This window comes from Elgaria multicarinata, chromosome 21, assembly GCF_023053635.1.
Source record: "Elgaria multicarinata webbii isolate HBS135686 ecotype San Diego chromosome 21, rElgMul1.1.pri, whole genome shotgun sequence".
Taxonomy (NCBI): Eukaryota; Metazoa; Chordata; class Lepidosauria; order Squamata; family Anguidae; genus Elgaria; species Elgaria multicarinata.
In genome coordinates, this window is record NC_086191.1 from 3012614 (window position 1) to 3028451 (window position 15838).

General features: G+C 47.2%; 1 protein-coding gene across 2 annotated transcripts in view; it reads right to left on the bottom strand.

Moving 5' to 3' along the window:
- The window catches only part of PIAS3 (protein inhibitor of activated STAT 3), a 49932-nt gene extending 41793 nt beyond the window's left edge, over positions 1 to 8139 (bottom strand). Inside the window, exons 1-2 of one of the 2 annotated variants that reach the window (XM_063146227.1) lie at positions 8031 to 8139; positions 5923 to 5981 (exon numbers count right to left, since the gene is read on the bottom strand). In XM_063146227.1, coding sequence (XP_063002297.1) covers positions 5923 to 5937 — 15 coding nt within the window. In that variant the 5' untranslated portion in view covers positions 5938 to 5981; positions 8031 to 8139. The remainder of the gene's footprint in view (positions 1 to 5922; positions 5982 to 8030) is intronic. The other variant, XM_063146226.1, reaches the window with a different exon arrangement.
- Between the last annotated feature and the right edge of the window lie 7699 nt (positions 8140 to 15838).

Here is a 15838-nt window from a genome sequence, read left to right on the forward strand (position 1 = left end):
CAACTCTGCTATTCTATGATTCTATGAACACAGGGCTAGATGGGTCCAGAGGTCTAACTCGAGACAAGGCCGACTCCTATGTGAAATACATCACTGGGGTTTGGAAAAGGGAGGAGCTGGGGGAACTCAATGCCCTCCCCAATCCCACATTTCCCCTCACTCCCTAACTCACACACCCACAGGCCTCTCTTCCTGCCCCAAACCCAAGAACGACATATTCAGGGCACTGGACTTGCAATACAGCAGTTGGTTGATAGAGATAAAGAGATGGTTGCACACATTTTTATCTGCTACTGAGCAGATGGCTTGAAAAGCCTTCGGTATACAGTTGGGAGTTGTTGCCAATGCAACCGTCAGCCACTTTAGGCAACCGGCATTCCAGCCTGGCAGCCACACGGTGGGTTCTCTTTAGGCCCAAAGCCCCTCCAATTCCATTTCCCACAATGCAACATCGGGGCAGCACTCTGTCTCTCTTTCTACAAGCATGTCAGGGAAGGCCCATTATGTTTGTTTTACTCCCAGGGGAAGGAAGGGCTGAAGCTCAGTGCTAAAGTAGCTTTTGCATGCAGAAGCTCCCAGGTTTAGTCTTGAGCCTCTCCAGGTAGGGCTGAAACCCCCTGCCAGTTAGTGCAGACAAGACTCAGCTAAACAGGCACATAGACCTGGTCCGCATGTAATGGCAATTCATGGGTGGTTTAACCCATGGCTTGTCGGGGGGCGCACAGAAGTGCGCGAACTCACCGCTTCCTCTTTGCATCTCAAAACAACCCATTCTTGATGTGGAGTCTGACCAGGGACCCACAAGCAGGACACGAGTGCAACAGCACCCTCCCACCCATGTTCCCCAGAAACTAGTGTCCATAGGCTTACTGCCTCTGCTACTGGAGGTGGCACATAGCCATTAGGACTGGTAGCTATTGATAGCCTTCTCATCCAGAAATTTATCCACCCCCCTTTTAAAGCCATCACCACATCTTGTGGCAGTGAATTCCACAGTTCTACTTTGCACTGTGTGAAGAAGTCCTTCCTTTTCTCTGTCCTGAATCTCCCATCAATCAGGTTCATGGGATGACCCCTTTGGGTCCTAGTATTTTGAGAGAGGGCAAAAAATGTCTCCCTGTCCACATCAGGCACAATTTTGAACCCCTCTATCATGTCTCCCCCTTAGTTTAACCCATGACTTGTTGGGGGTCGCACAGGAGTGAGCGAACTCTCCGCTTCCTCTTTGCAGCTCAAAACAACCCATTCTTGATGTGGAGTCCGAACTAGGAACTCTGGGTTGTTGAGGAACAAACAACCCAGAGTTTGAACCCATGGTTTGTTGTTAGGTCAAAATTTGGCTGCTTGATGCACAGCAAGCCAAAGTTCCAGGTTCGGATGTTGCATCAAACAACCCAGGAACGCCGAAATGGAAGCAGCAAAGCAGGGGGGCAGCACTCACTGCCATGCAGCCCCAACAAACCATGGTTTAAAGAACCCATGGGTTGCCATTAGGTGTGAACGGGGTCATTGTCTGGCATCCTCTGATTTTCCATGTTGAAACACATGCACAGTAAAGCCAAGAGTATCCTCCACTTCTACAATTGCTCTGCACAAACATGGAACACCGATATCCGAGGCAAAGAAGTCCATATCTTTAGAACACTTTCTCACTGATTTTTTTTTTTAAAAATCAAAAAACTAAAAGAGCAAGTTCCTAGTCCATGTGGCTGTGAACACTAGACTGAAAGAATGCAAGTAAACATAGGCAAATTCAGAAGCTGGAGAAAGGCAGGAAAGCAAGACAAAGTGGTTGAAAAAAGCAGCCCATCAGTGGCTCTAAATCTCCTCTTTCGCTTCCCTTACCCTTAACAAAACATTTTAAATTCTTGGGAATCCTGAATGCCAAGATATGCAGCAAGCTCAAACACACACATACACTCTCTCATATACACATATAACAGACAAACACGCATACATTTGGTTTAACCTCTGTTATTTATTCTACTTACAAAACTCTACAAGCTATTCTAGCCAAGATTCTAGGAATACAACTGCTGAAGGAGGGTCATCAGCAATAAACCCACGATAATATATCCCATTTCTCTTTCCAAAGGAGCCCCTTCCTGGCTGTTGCACCGACCTACTGGACAGACAGAGAGACAGAGCTCCTTAAAGAGAAACCAAATCCTTCTGGGCCTCAGCTAGTGAAATATGGAACAAACAAACAAAAACACAGGAAAGGAGGCTGATGGAGGGGGGATGGAGAAGAGAGAAAGGAGAGAGGGGTTTCTGGAGCCTTCAGATTTCAAAGAGAGCGAAAAGAAAAAAAGGTTAAGGAAGTCATCAAGGCGGCCAGCTGGGCAAATGCTCTGGGCTTTGCGGGTGGGCTGAAGCAGCCTTTGAAAATGCAAAACACACAAACACACCATGCGCTTAGGAACGACTCTCCTCCAAGCATAATTTCTAGGTCTTGGGCTCATTTGCAGAAGGGGGGTTGGCAGAAAAAAAGGGGCCTGGAAAATTCCATCTGTTTCAACGGGGTGGGGATAGTGATGATGGCCTGCAAAGATGGGTGAGGGGGAGGGAGGGAGAGAGGGAGGGAGGTTGCACAGATGGGCTTCCCCCCACCACAGACACACTTTAATTGCATTCATTCCCCCGTTTTTACATTTCCCCCCCACCCAATTACAAGACCTTGCAATCCTGCCTTTGTTTACTTGCTCCCAACTAAGCGTGTTTGCACAGGGTTGCAACCTAAAAATCCTTTTCAGTTATTACCTCCAAGGTACCCAGGAGGAAATTACACGTGGGAAGGCAGGGGCCCCTGAGGCACCTACATTACATGCCTTTAGATGCCAGGTGAAGACCTTTTTATTCTCCCAGCATTTTAACAGTCTATAAATGAATTTTAACTCGGTGTTTTAAATCTGTAATTTTGCATTGCTGCTGTTTTTATCTGGTTGAGCTTTTATGTTGTCTTTTATATTATGGTTTTATACTGTTGTTTTATACTTTGAATGGTTTTAATTTTTGTGAACCGCCCAGAGAGCTCCGGCTATTGGGTGGTATAGAAATGTAATAAATAAATAAGAAAGAAAGAAAGAAAGAAATTAAGAAAGGTTAAAAGGCCTGTGAGAACTGATCTAAGACTTGACATTTGCCAAATCCTGTCTGCCATAACAAAATAATTTAGGCTTTTACATGAGCCCAGACCCACTGGATTGATGCCTGCTTCAGGTAGACCTTGGTGAGGGAGCCGGGGAGTCCTTCTGAGACTTATTTGCAGCACATGTAACTGGAAAACTCGCACGCAGAGGGAGTTGCCTGTTGTATCTCTGAACTGAATCGCTCCTCCTTCTAATCAAGTCCATAACAGTGATTCATGCAGAAGGACACAGAGAGCCCCCACCCCAGGATGAGCAAAATTAACCCTTTAAGGCATTCAAAAGTGGTTTTTTTGTTTTGGAAAAAAATCATCACAAAAATGTGCGCTTTAGCTGTAAGAAGTTTGGGAGATGCCATCATACATGCACCTGAACAGTGGTCCAGTAGTAGATGTGGAACATCATGAAAGCCTCTATAGCCACACCCCCAAGGAGAGTCCAAAAATGCAGGCCACTGTGCGGATCCATTCCATATAAAACCCCAAAGGGCAGCTGTAAGGGTGGGGATACGATCGTGAGCAACATTAAAAGGAGTTGGCAGTGCACGGCAGGCACCCCACAGTTCCAACATTAGGCACTGCCTAAAACAGATTTTCTTACTTTCTAAAATACATTTAATGCAAAGAATAGGCCTTTTAAAACAGTTCAGGGAAGCCTTTTGCCAGGTAAATGGATGAATAAAACACAGCCTTCGCTTCCAATGCTCCCTCGTCCAAAGCTTGTAACACTAGTAAATACGCCATTGCTCCTGCCATGAACAACAGTACCAGAACTGTGCCCTCACGATACAAAGCCGCCCTAATATGGTGGCTGCCAGATGCTGGCTGGGAATTCTGCGAGCCGCAGTCCAACACATGTGGGGTGGAACCAAGTTGGGGAAGGGTTCACATGTCTCTGACCCAGAAAAGATTCTACACCTCCAGCACATGAGTCAACCCACTTGTCTGAGCTATCTGAAGCTACTTGGTATACAGGTGCCTTTTCCTACTGCAGCGCACTCTCTGCTTGTGGCACTGTTACCTGAGCATGGCCAAATCTTCCTTGGAGTTAACAAATGCTGAGGATGAAGACCTGGCCTGCTGCCGACTGAACACATCTGCCTTTAAAAACCCACTCGGGTGCGTTGGAGATTCGATGATACTTTTCTTTACCTCTAATTTGATTTCTGCCTTAACCCAAAAACAATGCAACTCCAAACTGACAAGAACTGTTCCGTGAACCCATTCATATATATACTGGCTACCTAGTGGCTACCAGGCCGGGTTTAGGGTTTTGGAGCAAGTGTACAAAACCCTAAAGAACTTGGGACCAGGATACCTGAGAGAGCGCCTTCTCCCTTACCAACCTGCCTGGTCACTGAGGTCGTTGGTGGGCATGCTCCTGGTGGTTCCACACGGACCTTTGGCCCAGCAGGAGTCCACCAGGAGAAGAGCCTTTAGTGTGGTGGCCCCTTCTCTTTGGAACTCCCTGCCCCTGGAGGTCAGGCAGGCACCAACACTAGGCTGCTTCCGGCACCTCCTGAAAATAATTCTATTTCAAAAGCCTTCCTTAACTCAACAGACTAGCCACTGTTTTTACTAGTCCTTTGTTTCAAAATGAACACTTTTAATATGCTTTTTAAATCTTTCTTTTTAGCATTTATACCTATGACCGCTCCGGAATCTATTTTAGATATGGAGCGGTATATAAATACTGACAATAAATAAATAGTAGCCTTACCGAATATAGCCATTGTTAAAACAGTTTATATTTCTTTTCATTTAAATGCATAGTTTTAGAATTAACAGTTAACTAGGGGTTGTTTTTTTTAATGTAAGTAGTAGTGGTTCATATTCGATTGTGCCAGTGTCTTCATGGGACTCTTTGCCTGTGCTACGGGGCTTTTGCACCTCTAAAAATAACCTGAAATGAGCAGATATTCTCATTTCCAGAGTGGGGCAGGTCAGCAGAGTTCAGGGAAGGCTGCTCCACGGACCTGTCTCGTTCCAAAAATGAGCATGTCTGGGGTTATTTTTTAGAAGCGCAACAGCCCTGTTGTGCAAGCGGTTGGTCACACAAGCGCAACGGGACGCACGGAGGCAGAGCAGTTCTGTTTGATCCTGCCCCTAAGGATGCATTTGCAATTCTTCAATACTCTGAAGTTTGATCTGAAGTTCGACCACAAAACAACATGCAGCCTCACCAGATTAAAGGCCCCAAACTAGGATGACATTTCCCTTGTAAAAGCGGCACCATTCGTGAAGGCTTCTGCCTGAGCAGACAGACTGTAAGCCATTCCTTGACACCACCAGCCCCTCAGCAAATGGTAGGCGAGGACGGAGGGGCACGCAACAGCCCATTATGAATGGGAACATTTTTATTGTTAAGCCTTACGTGCCTTGGCATAATACGTTTTTTAAAACCTGGAAGGGTTTTCCACTCTCTACTGCGGTTCCAAAACCGAGACTTCAGGACGAACCTGATAATGGCATGAGGTGAGGTGTGTCTGACAATTAAAACTTGAAGTAGTTTCTTTAAAAATAGCGGGGGGGGGGTGTCGAGGAGACATAAGCGGTCACACAAGCAAAAGTCAAGAGGCCCTGACAATTCTGTCCACGCTGTAAGTATTTAAAGAGGTCTATTGAGTTCTATTCCCAGATGGGGCGGGGGCTTAGAACTCAAGAGCCCCTTCCCAGCCAAAAAACAGCTAGGAACCTGTAAGGGGTGAAAAATATATATAGATATATATTAACACGCCAGCGAGGACCCCAAATTGGTTTTGGAATTTGTTAGTTACCAAGGACAATTTCATATTCCGGGATCTGTTGGTGGGTAATGGTGGTTACACTCTGTCTCCTAAAGATGGGAAAGAGAAAAAGAAAAAAAATATATACAGGAGGAGATCAACCCCATCTCAAATCCACCAGCCGCAGGATTAGACCGCACACTAAGCCACAATGGGGGGACATCCCCCTTTCCTCCCCCTCAGACATTTTATTTATTGCATTTTTATACCGCCCAATAGCTGAAGCTCTCTGGGCGGTTCACAAATGCAGAATTTGCAGAATTTCTAGCATACACCCCGCAACTGCTGGCAATGAGTTCCCAATACTAATGGGCCTGCACCCCACCTCCAGTACCCCACTAATGGCTATTTCATTTCCATCCCCACCCCGGGGAGATGGGATGCCCATGACTCCAGCCACGTGGCTCAAAACAGGAAGGTGCGGGAGCTTCACCTGCCTCGAAACTCAAATTCTGGCCTTTCCCATACCTCCAGATGCATGGAGGCAGGCAGGCTGCGGTTTTCAAGTTATGAAGAGAGAGGGGGAAAGCACCCTGCACATGCCCAGAAACACCCTGCTCGGACAGCTTTGCTGCAGAAGGGTATACAGATTTAATACAAAAATGTTTCTGAAGTCAAACATTTGTATCAAGCCTCCAAATCCTTAATATGCTCCATGTGTCCCTCCTCAGATTCCCCCCTTCCTGCCCCATATCCCCCACTCAAACCCCTCACTTTGGCTTTCTTCCTCCTCCTCCAATTCCCACCCCACAAGTTTTCCCCAAACTCCCATTTCCACAACCTGCTGCATCCCAGCCTCTGAAACGGGCCCCTGCAATTCACCCCACCATTCCTACGTTTGCCCCATTGCTCAAGTCTCCTGCCAACCCCCCCAACCCCCATCCCCTCCATCCCCCCCACCCATCTAAATCTCTCCGTCCCTCCCAATTCCTCTGCTTCCGCTGGATTCCCCCCTCTCCCCTTCTTTGCTATCCTGCCCCCCATTCCTCTACCAGCCTCCCTTCCCCCCCTTTTTACAAACCTCCCCATAGCCCCTTACTGCAGAAGCTCATCTCATCTCTGACCCTCCTCTCACCCACCCACCCAAAATCTGTTCATCCCAGCCTCCCACTGCCTATTTCCCCATCTCTTCTTCCCACTGAACAAGCCCCCCACCCACCCACCCACCCATTCACCCCCATCTTATCCCTGCTCTCAGGTATTTCTCCCCCAGGCCCTTTACACACACAGGATCATTCCCACACAGAAAGAATATAGACAGATATAGATTATGACTGCCCTGCCGAGGGTCCCCACCTCTCCTTCCCCACCCCCGGGCCCCAATCCATGACCCCCACCTGCACCCATTTCTTCTTCAACCCCTTCTCTCTCTCTCTCTCTCTCTCTGGACCCTCAACCACCCAGGACTCCTCCCCCTCCCCATTTCAGCTGCCCCTCACGACCCCCCCCACCCCCACCTCCTGCCTGCCTGGCTCCGCAGTTACCTCCCACTCACCCCAAATCCCTTACCCCCTCTCCCTCCACACCCCCTCACCATCTCCCCCCCCCACAATTCTCTTCTGAGCTCCCTCATCGCTACCCCCTATTCTAAACCCCCCAAAACCCCTGAGCCCCCCTCAAAAGACCCTCATTAGCTTGTGCTTGACTGTACTGCGCCTTTGCACTGTGCCTCACTTACCCCCCACTAACCCCGGGTCTCCTCCCCCTGTCACCTCCATCCATCGCTCCCTCCAGCTTCTTTGCACCCCCTCAGCCCCCCACTAAACCCCTCCCCCAAACCCCACACTAACCCCCCTCCCCCAAGCCCCTCTCCTTGCCCCTACTAACCCCCTCCCCACAACCCTACTAACCCCCTCCCCCCAAGCCCCTCCCCCTTGCCCCCCCCCAGCTTCCCATGAACCCCCTCCATTTCCCCTCAGGTCTCTCCCCCACCCCCATTTCCCCCCCTCCCCTGCCCCCCCCACCCCGTTTTCTTCCTTTTCCTGCACCTGCGGCTTTCTTTTCCTTCCCCCCTTTCTCCTCGCCCCGAGGCGCCCCCTCTCCCTTTTCGGGGGTGGGGGTGGGGGTGGGGGTCTCCCTCCCCCCCCCCCGCCGCCTACCTTCAGCTCGGCCGCCTCCGCCATCTTGAGACATCGTAGCCGCCTCGGCCAGCAGCAGAGAAGGGCCCAGGGAGCGGGGGCAAATTCCTCCGCCGGAGCGGAGCCGCAGACAAAGGCGGGAGGCGCGGGGGGGGGAGGGGGAACAATGGGGAGAGACGGAGCGAGGAAGCCCCGCCCCCTTCGGGCCCCTGGAGGAGCGGGGCGGAACTGAGCGAGCGCCGTAGAGGACAGCGGGGCGGGCCCAGGGAGCGGCGCTAAATTCCTCCACCCGCGCTCAAGCGCATCGGGCTCCTTCTCCTCCTCCTCCTCCTCCTCTTTCTCTGCTCCCTCTTTTCGCCCAGCCAGTGGAGGCTGGTGGCTCCGGATTCGGTGGGGCTACGAATCCATTCTGGGTTTTAATCAGAACCAGCCAGGACTCTAATGGCGCTATCCGAGGTTCAGCACCTTGGATAGCTCCTTTTGAGTCGTGGCTGGTTCTGACTAAACCCCAGAATTACAGCCCCACCAAAATGGGAGACCCTGACCTCAGCTGCGAATCCTAGGCACGTTTACTCGGATGTAAGTCTCACTGTGCTCAATGGAGCTCACTCCCAGGTAGGCGTGGAGGATAATCATAGAATAGTAGCGTTGGAAGGGGCCTATAAGGCCATCGAGTCCAACCCCCTGCTCAGTGCTCAATAATGCTATCAAGGCTACTAGTCCTGATGACTCAATGCTATCTCCAGTATCAGAGGCAGGATAATGGGGAACAGGAGTGGGAGGGATCTATTAGGGTGACCATATGGAAAGGAGGACAGGGCTTCTGTATCTTTAACAGTTGCATAAAGAAGGGAATTTCAGCAGGTGTCATTTGTATATATGGAGAACCTGGTGAAATCCCCTATTCATCACAACAGTTAAAGCTGCAGGTGCCCTGCCCTCTTTTAAATCTGGTCACTCTAGTATAGCTCCTGCAGCTTTCACTGTTGTGATGAAGAGGGAATTTCACCAGGTTCTCCATATATACAAATGTGGTAAATGTGTCAGATGTCCTACTCCAGTCTTTAGGGTGGCCATAAGGAAAGGAGGACAGACTGCATCTTTAACAGTTGTGCAGGTGTCCTTGGTATGCCTGCAGCACCTGGTGAAATTCCCTCTTCGTTCCAACAGTTAAGGCTGCAGGAGCCCTGCTCTCTGACCAGATACAAAAGAGGGCAGGGCTCCTGCAGCTTTAACTTTTGTGAGGAAGAGGGCATTTCACCAGCATACAAATGACACCTGCTGAAATGCCCTTTTCAATACAACTGTTAAAGATACAGGAGCCCTGTCCTCCTTTCCATAGGGTCACCCTAGATCTATTGCACTCATGTCCCACTTGTAAGTTTCCCACAGGCAGCTGCCTGGCCACTGTGTGAACAGAAGGCTGGACCAGATGTACCCTTAGTTTGATCCAGAAAGGCCCCTCTTATCTTCTGTGTGTGCATAGAGTTGCAAATACTGCACTCTTGGGCATGTTCACTGGGATGGAAGGGCCCGCACACACTGTAACCAATGGGATTTTTACTCCCCCGTACAGGAGTAAAAATCCTGTAATGCCCAGCCTGTCTCAACCAGTATCACTGGCTTGAGGAATGGTGTGAGCTGAGGACTTTTTATTATTATTATTTATTTATATAGCACCATCAATTCTGTCTAAACATGCATAGGATTGCACCCTAAACCACATTTTGATAGGAGAGCGCTAGCTCACCTTGCCCTGGCAGCGTCATTTCATGTGTACACACGACACCGACGTTATTTTGTCCTCTGCCTTTAATAGGCGCTTCACAAGTAAAATGAAATAAAAAACCAAAATAGAGCATGATCCGTTAAAATTCAGCAGTTCCCCAAAAGTGAGAGAGAGTATGAAAGTGTATGAGAGAGAGAGTTCACTGGGTTGGAAAGTTGTTAAATGCAGGTTTAACTCTCTTGTTCAGAATATATAGATAGGACTTTTATTAGTTTATTTATTTAGGGTGCAATCCTATGCTTGTTTAGACAGAAAAAAAGTCCTACAATTCCCGCCATGCCTTGGCTGGCTGGAGCATGCTGGCAGTTACAGGACTTATTTCTATCTATTTTTACCATTTATTATTATGGTAGCTCTGAATGGGTTTTAGCCAGTTACAAGTCATATATAAAATCAAACACAACAAATACACCAATACATATATTACATTATATTTCATAGCATTATTCCACATATGGCTTCCAATAGGACGCCGTTTGAATTAACATAGTTCTTAGAGTACATCCGTATTCGAAAAGGCTTTCCTGATTTTTGCCGCATTCACCGCAAAATAGGCTAGATTCAACGATATAGAATTCATTGTGAGAAGGTGGACGATTTTGTCCCGGTCTGTGCTGTGGGCCATTTGATCCAAATACCTTGCTAAATATCAGGGTGGCAAGGACTCTATGGAGCTCAGGGGTGGTAATTTCAGTTAAATATTTTTCTCCTCTATGTTTGACTTTTATATAAGGGTAACTGTTGGAATATCTGGAAGCCTTAATTGCATCCATATCGATTTTACTGAAATGACACTGTAGAGTTTGTCTTATTAGTTCCCGCTGCTGTTGATTTCGATCTAAAGATGTACAGTAAAAGATGTTTAAACATGCCTTTCGCGGTGATTTGCCTTCACACTATTATAAAAGCATGAACATTCAGATTGCAATTAAACACACACACAGCAGCAGAAACTGAGAATTTTCCTTTTGCTCGCAAAATATGCGCACATGCCCCGTTCAAAGCTTTGAATGCAACCACAAGCACGTGGCTGTCGAATAAATTCGCAAATTGTCAAAGCTGTGTTCGCCTTCGTCTGCTTCCCAGTTCCCAGTTCAATTTGTGCAAATTTCCTCAGCTGCCTGAATCAGCCCTGCTGGAGCGTATGGGAGAAATTTGCAAAACTTGGGGGAGCTTTGCGCATATTTGGGGAGCTTTGCGCGAACCTCCAGTCCAATTTGCTGAACTTGCGAAAGCGTCCCATTCGCACAGTGCGAACCCTTCGTTCGGCCATCCCTAGCAGTAACTATTGGTTTTTAAGCACCAAATCGCAGACTGTAATAAATGTGCATTCAAGTTGTTGCTGTTGTTTTAAGCTTCAGCTATGGGGAGGTATGTAAATGTAATAAATAAATAAATAAATAAATAAATAAATAAATAAATTGTGCCCCCTCGGCCCTTCCATTGCTTAGCCGGCAAGACATTAAGACTCAATAAGCGCCGAAGGTGAAATATGACGTTTTAAAACTCATAATTTTCATGGCGCTCAATGGGACGTCCTCGTAGATCAGGACCGAATTAAGTTGGGTTATAAACCCCTTATGTTCAGAGCGGCTGACTTCCTGGTAAATGGAATTAGGAATGCAGCCCTATGTGAAGGACAAGGGGTCTGAAATGGATTCTGTTCTGATTTAATGCTGCTTTTTGTGTCTAGAATCGTAGAATCATAGAATAGCAGAGTTGGAAGGGTCCTAAAAGGCCATCTAGTCCAACCCCCTGCTCAATGCAGGAATCCCCCCTAAAGCATCCCTGACAGATGGTTGTCCAGCTGCCTCTTGAAGGCCTCTAGGGTGGGAGAGCCCACAACCTCCCTAGGTAACTGATTCCACCGTCGCACTGCTCTAACAGTCAGGAAGTTTTTCCTGATGTCCAGCCGGAATCTGGCTTCCTTTAACTTGAGCCCGTTATAGGAAGCTACCAGAATGTGTATTTCATTATGCTTCGAGCTTTGCTGTCCCAGGCTCGGGTGGGAGGGAAGGAAGGAGCTGGGCGTGCCTGCCAAGGTCATCTCTGCCTGGCACCTTCCACCTCCCACCATAGCACCTGGGGATTATCAGGGGTGCTTAGAAGTCAACTCGTTTCAGCTGTGGGAAAGAATGTTGTCGAGACGGGGGTCTCGCTCCTGTTGGGAGGGGTCGCCAGAAGCCCGGGAAGGGCATTGGTTTGTTTATTTATTTATTTATTTATTTATTTATTACATTTCTATACTGCCCAATAGCCGAAGCTCTCTGGGAGGTTCACAAAAATTAAAACCATAATAAAACAACCAACAGGTTAAAAGCACAAATACAAAATACAGTATAAAAAGCACAACCAGGATAAAAACCACGCAGCAAAATTGATATAAAATTAAAATACAGAGTTAAAACAGTAAAATTTAAATTTAAGTTAAAATTAAGTGTTAAAATACTGAGAGAATAAAAAAAGTCTTCAGCTGGCGACGAAAGGAGTACAGTGTAGGCGCCAGGCCGACCTCTCTGGGGAGCTTATTCCACAGCCGGGGTGCCACAGCGGAGAAAGCCCTCCTCTTAGTAGCCACCTGCCTCACTTTCTTTGGCAGGGGCTCACGGAGAAGGGTCCTTATAGATGATCTTAAGGTCCGGGCAGGTACATATGGGAGGAGGCGTTCCTTCAAATAACCTGGCCCCAAACTGTGTAGGGCTTTAAATGTCAATACCAGCTCTTTGAATCGGGCCCGGACCTGGACTGGCAGCCAATGAAGTTGTAAAAGGACTGGCGTGATGTGATCTCGTGTGGATCATGGGGCCAGATGGCCAAAAAGGGATAAAGTGCCCAGTGTTGAGGAGTCTCCATCTTCCTTTGCAGGACGACACGCGTGTCAAGCGGAAGATCAGGTCCGGGCAATCAAAGGGGGCTTCTTGGTGTTAGATAGGCTTTTCTTACGTTTCAATGTGTTGCGCTGCGGCTGGGTGGTGGAATGACTGATGGTTTTATTGGGATAATTGCTAGCCTTTTTTCCTCAATCTCTTTCCTCACTCCTTTTCCCTCCCCTCCTCCCCCAACCCTTCCCTTTTCCTAACGCTTAGTTTTTACCGACCACGGCCTTACATGCAGTGGCGTAGTGTGGGTTGCCGGCGCCCGGGGCAAGGCAAGTATTGCGCCCCTAATCCGTGGACCTTTAGCACTCCCTGAGCCCCTTCCACCAGCTTGTGGGGAGGGGGATAAGGGGTATTGAACCCCTTATCCCCCCCGCAAGCACATGTACCGTATTTCTTCGATTGTAAGACGCCATTGATTGTAAGACGCACACTAATTTCGGTACCACCAACAGAAAAAAAACACCCTAATACACACCTGTGATTCTAAGACGCACCCCATTTTTAGAGATGTTTATATGGGGGGGAAAGTGCGTCTTAGGATCAAAGAAATAGGGTATTATATTTTAAGAAAATACTGATCTATTTAAAGTAAAATTAATTTAATACTAGTATACCGATACTTATTTGTTTAAAATTGCCTGGTTTTAATATGTGCAAATTTTTCAATAACAGTATTGAAATCTACATTGAAATCTCTCTCAATTGACAGTATTGCTAGGTTACTCAGTCTTTCTTGGGTCATTGTAGATCTCTGATACGTTTTGATTAATTTACGTTTTGAGAAACTTCTTTCACAACTGGCAGTTGAAACAGTGATACTGTATTTTCTGGCGTATAAGACTACTTTTTAACCCAGGAAAATCTTCTCAAAAGTTGGGGGTCGTCTTATACGCCCAGTCGTCTTATACGCCGGAAAATACGGTAGTTAGAAAGATTCTTAATGTCACAACAAAGTTTGTCAAACTCTCTTGCAGCTTCACCTTGTACACCCACTGAAGCAAATCTAAAGTTGTCCAGTTAGCAATCTGCTCATCAGGATTGACTTCCTTATACAAGACAATGATATGATAACCGATCACCTTGCAGGCTGCATTTCCTCCCAAACGGGCCTCTCTAGCACACGCGTTGCTGCTCTGTCCTCCTTCTGCATGACTTAGAAGGTAGCCAGAGCAACAACGCGTGTGCTAGAGAGGCCCGTTTGGGAGGAAATGCAGCCTGCAAGGCCTTCCTGACCTGTGCGCATCAAGAAAAATGCTGTAAAATATTAAATGGCAACGTTTATTTGCCCCGTCTACACAGTTGGATCTACACAGATTTTAATTTCTTTATTTATTATTACTACTTTCTTTCTTTTTTATGAAATTTTTGCGCCCCTAAGAATTTTGCGCCCAGGGCAACCGCCCCTGAGAGCCCCACACTCACACACACACTACGCCACTGCTTACATGTTAGTCTTAGTGGTGTTAATAAACCTGCTTTGGTCCCTAATATATGTTTGTGCTTTATTCTTAGAACATCTGGCTCGTCCCGATTGTGGACAGGGCTAGGGAGGCGGGCTGCCTGGGAGTCTAGGACATTTGGTCCAGGAGCCTACCTTGCAAGGACGTCAGGTGGACCCTGATTTCCATTACACCCTATATGATTCATCACAATTTATTTAATTGTACATAAATGTGCATAATACCAAACGGGCCCTTTTTGAAGAGCTTGTGTTGTAGAAATAAGCATTTTTTGTGAACCGCCCAGAGAGCTTCGGCTATTGGGTGGTATAAAAATGTAATAAATAAATAAATAAATAAATAAATAAATAAATAAATAAATATCAGAACATCAGAAGAGCCCTGATGCTGGATCCGACCGAGGGTCCATCTAGTCCAGCACTCTGTCCACACAGGGGCCAACAAAGCAGGACATGGTGCAACAGCACCCTCCCGCCCATGTTCCCCAGCAACTGGTGCACACAGGCTGACTGCCTTGCATGCTAGACAGCTTAGCAATTTATAAAACAAAAGCGCTCATTCTTAGAAGGAAAGGCTGTCGTTAAAAATGTCTTGTTTGTTCCTTTTTGCCTCAACACACCGGGACCAAAATAGTTTCAAGAGTAAACATATGTGACACCTTAAAATTGTGGCTGTGTGGCAGTGTTTCGGTTTAATAAACAAGACATAACCTTTCAGAAAATGCGTTCTTTGCTGACCGTGGTATATTAAAAATGACCCCATTCCCCTATGTTTTATCATATAATAAGCAGCATAACAGGATGCTAGTTCCATTTTTAACTCCAGTAATTTAACTCTCTCACCATCGCGATCCAAACTAGTTCATCTGGATTCAAAGCTCACCAAGTTCCTGGACACCGTCACTAGCATAGGCTGGGAACACACACTTACAGGCGTCGAGTGCTCCTTCATTTCCTCCCCATTTCAATTTTGCCTCCTCCTAAACATGCCAGGTTCTACCCCCTCTCTCTCCTCCCTCTCTGGTTCTGCCCCCTGCCCTAAGGACTAGCGCCTTGAAATGATTATAATAATACTTAGGCTGTAATCCTAAAGACACTGACTTGGGAGAAAGTCCCATTGAAAGCAGTATGGCTTAGTTCTGATGAAGTACGCATAGGACCGTGCGGTGAGTGTTCTACATCCCCCAATGTTTATTACAGATGCATTTCTGTTCATGTTGTAAATCTTACAACAACCCTTTCAGGTTGGCCAATAGATGATCCCTGTGTCTAGACTGTGAGTGAGGCTGAGAGAAAGTACCTTTCGTCGGGGCATCTAGTGAACTCATGGCAAAGTTTAACATTTTAACCTAGGACTTCCTGATGTGTAGCTCACTCAGAATAGCAATTCGTGAGCTGCCGACTGCATTCTCTTGCCGCCTGAGGCGGTACAGAACATGAGCCTTCACCTTGCGCCATCTTTGCGTTATCATAGAATCAAAGAATCATAGAAAAGCAGAGTTGGAAGGGGCCTACAAGGCCATCGAGTCCAACCCCCTGCTCAATGCAGGAATCCACCCTAAAGCATCCCTGACAGATGGTTGTCCAGCTGCCTCTTGAAGGCCTCTAGTGTGGGAGAGCCCACAACCTCCCTAGGTAGCTGGTTCCATTGTCATACTGCTCTAACGGTCAAGAAGCTTTTCCTGATGTCCAGCTGGAATCT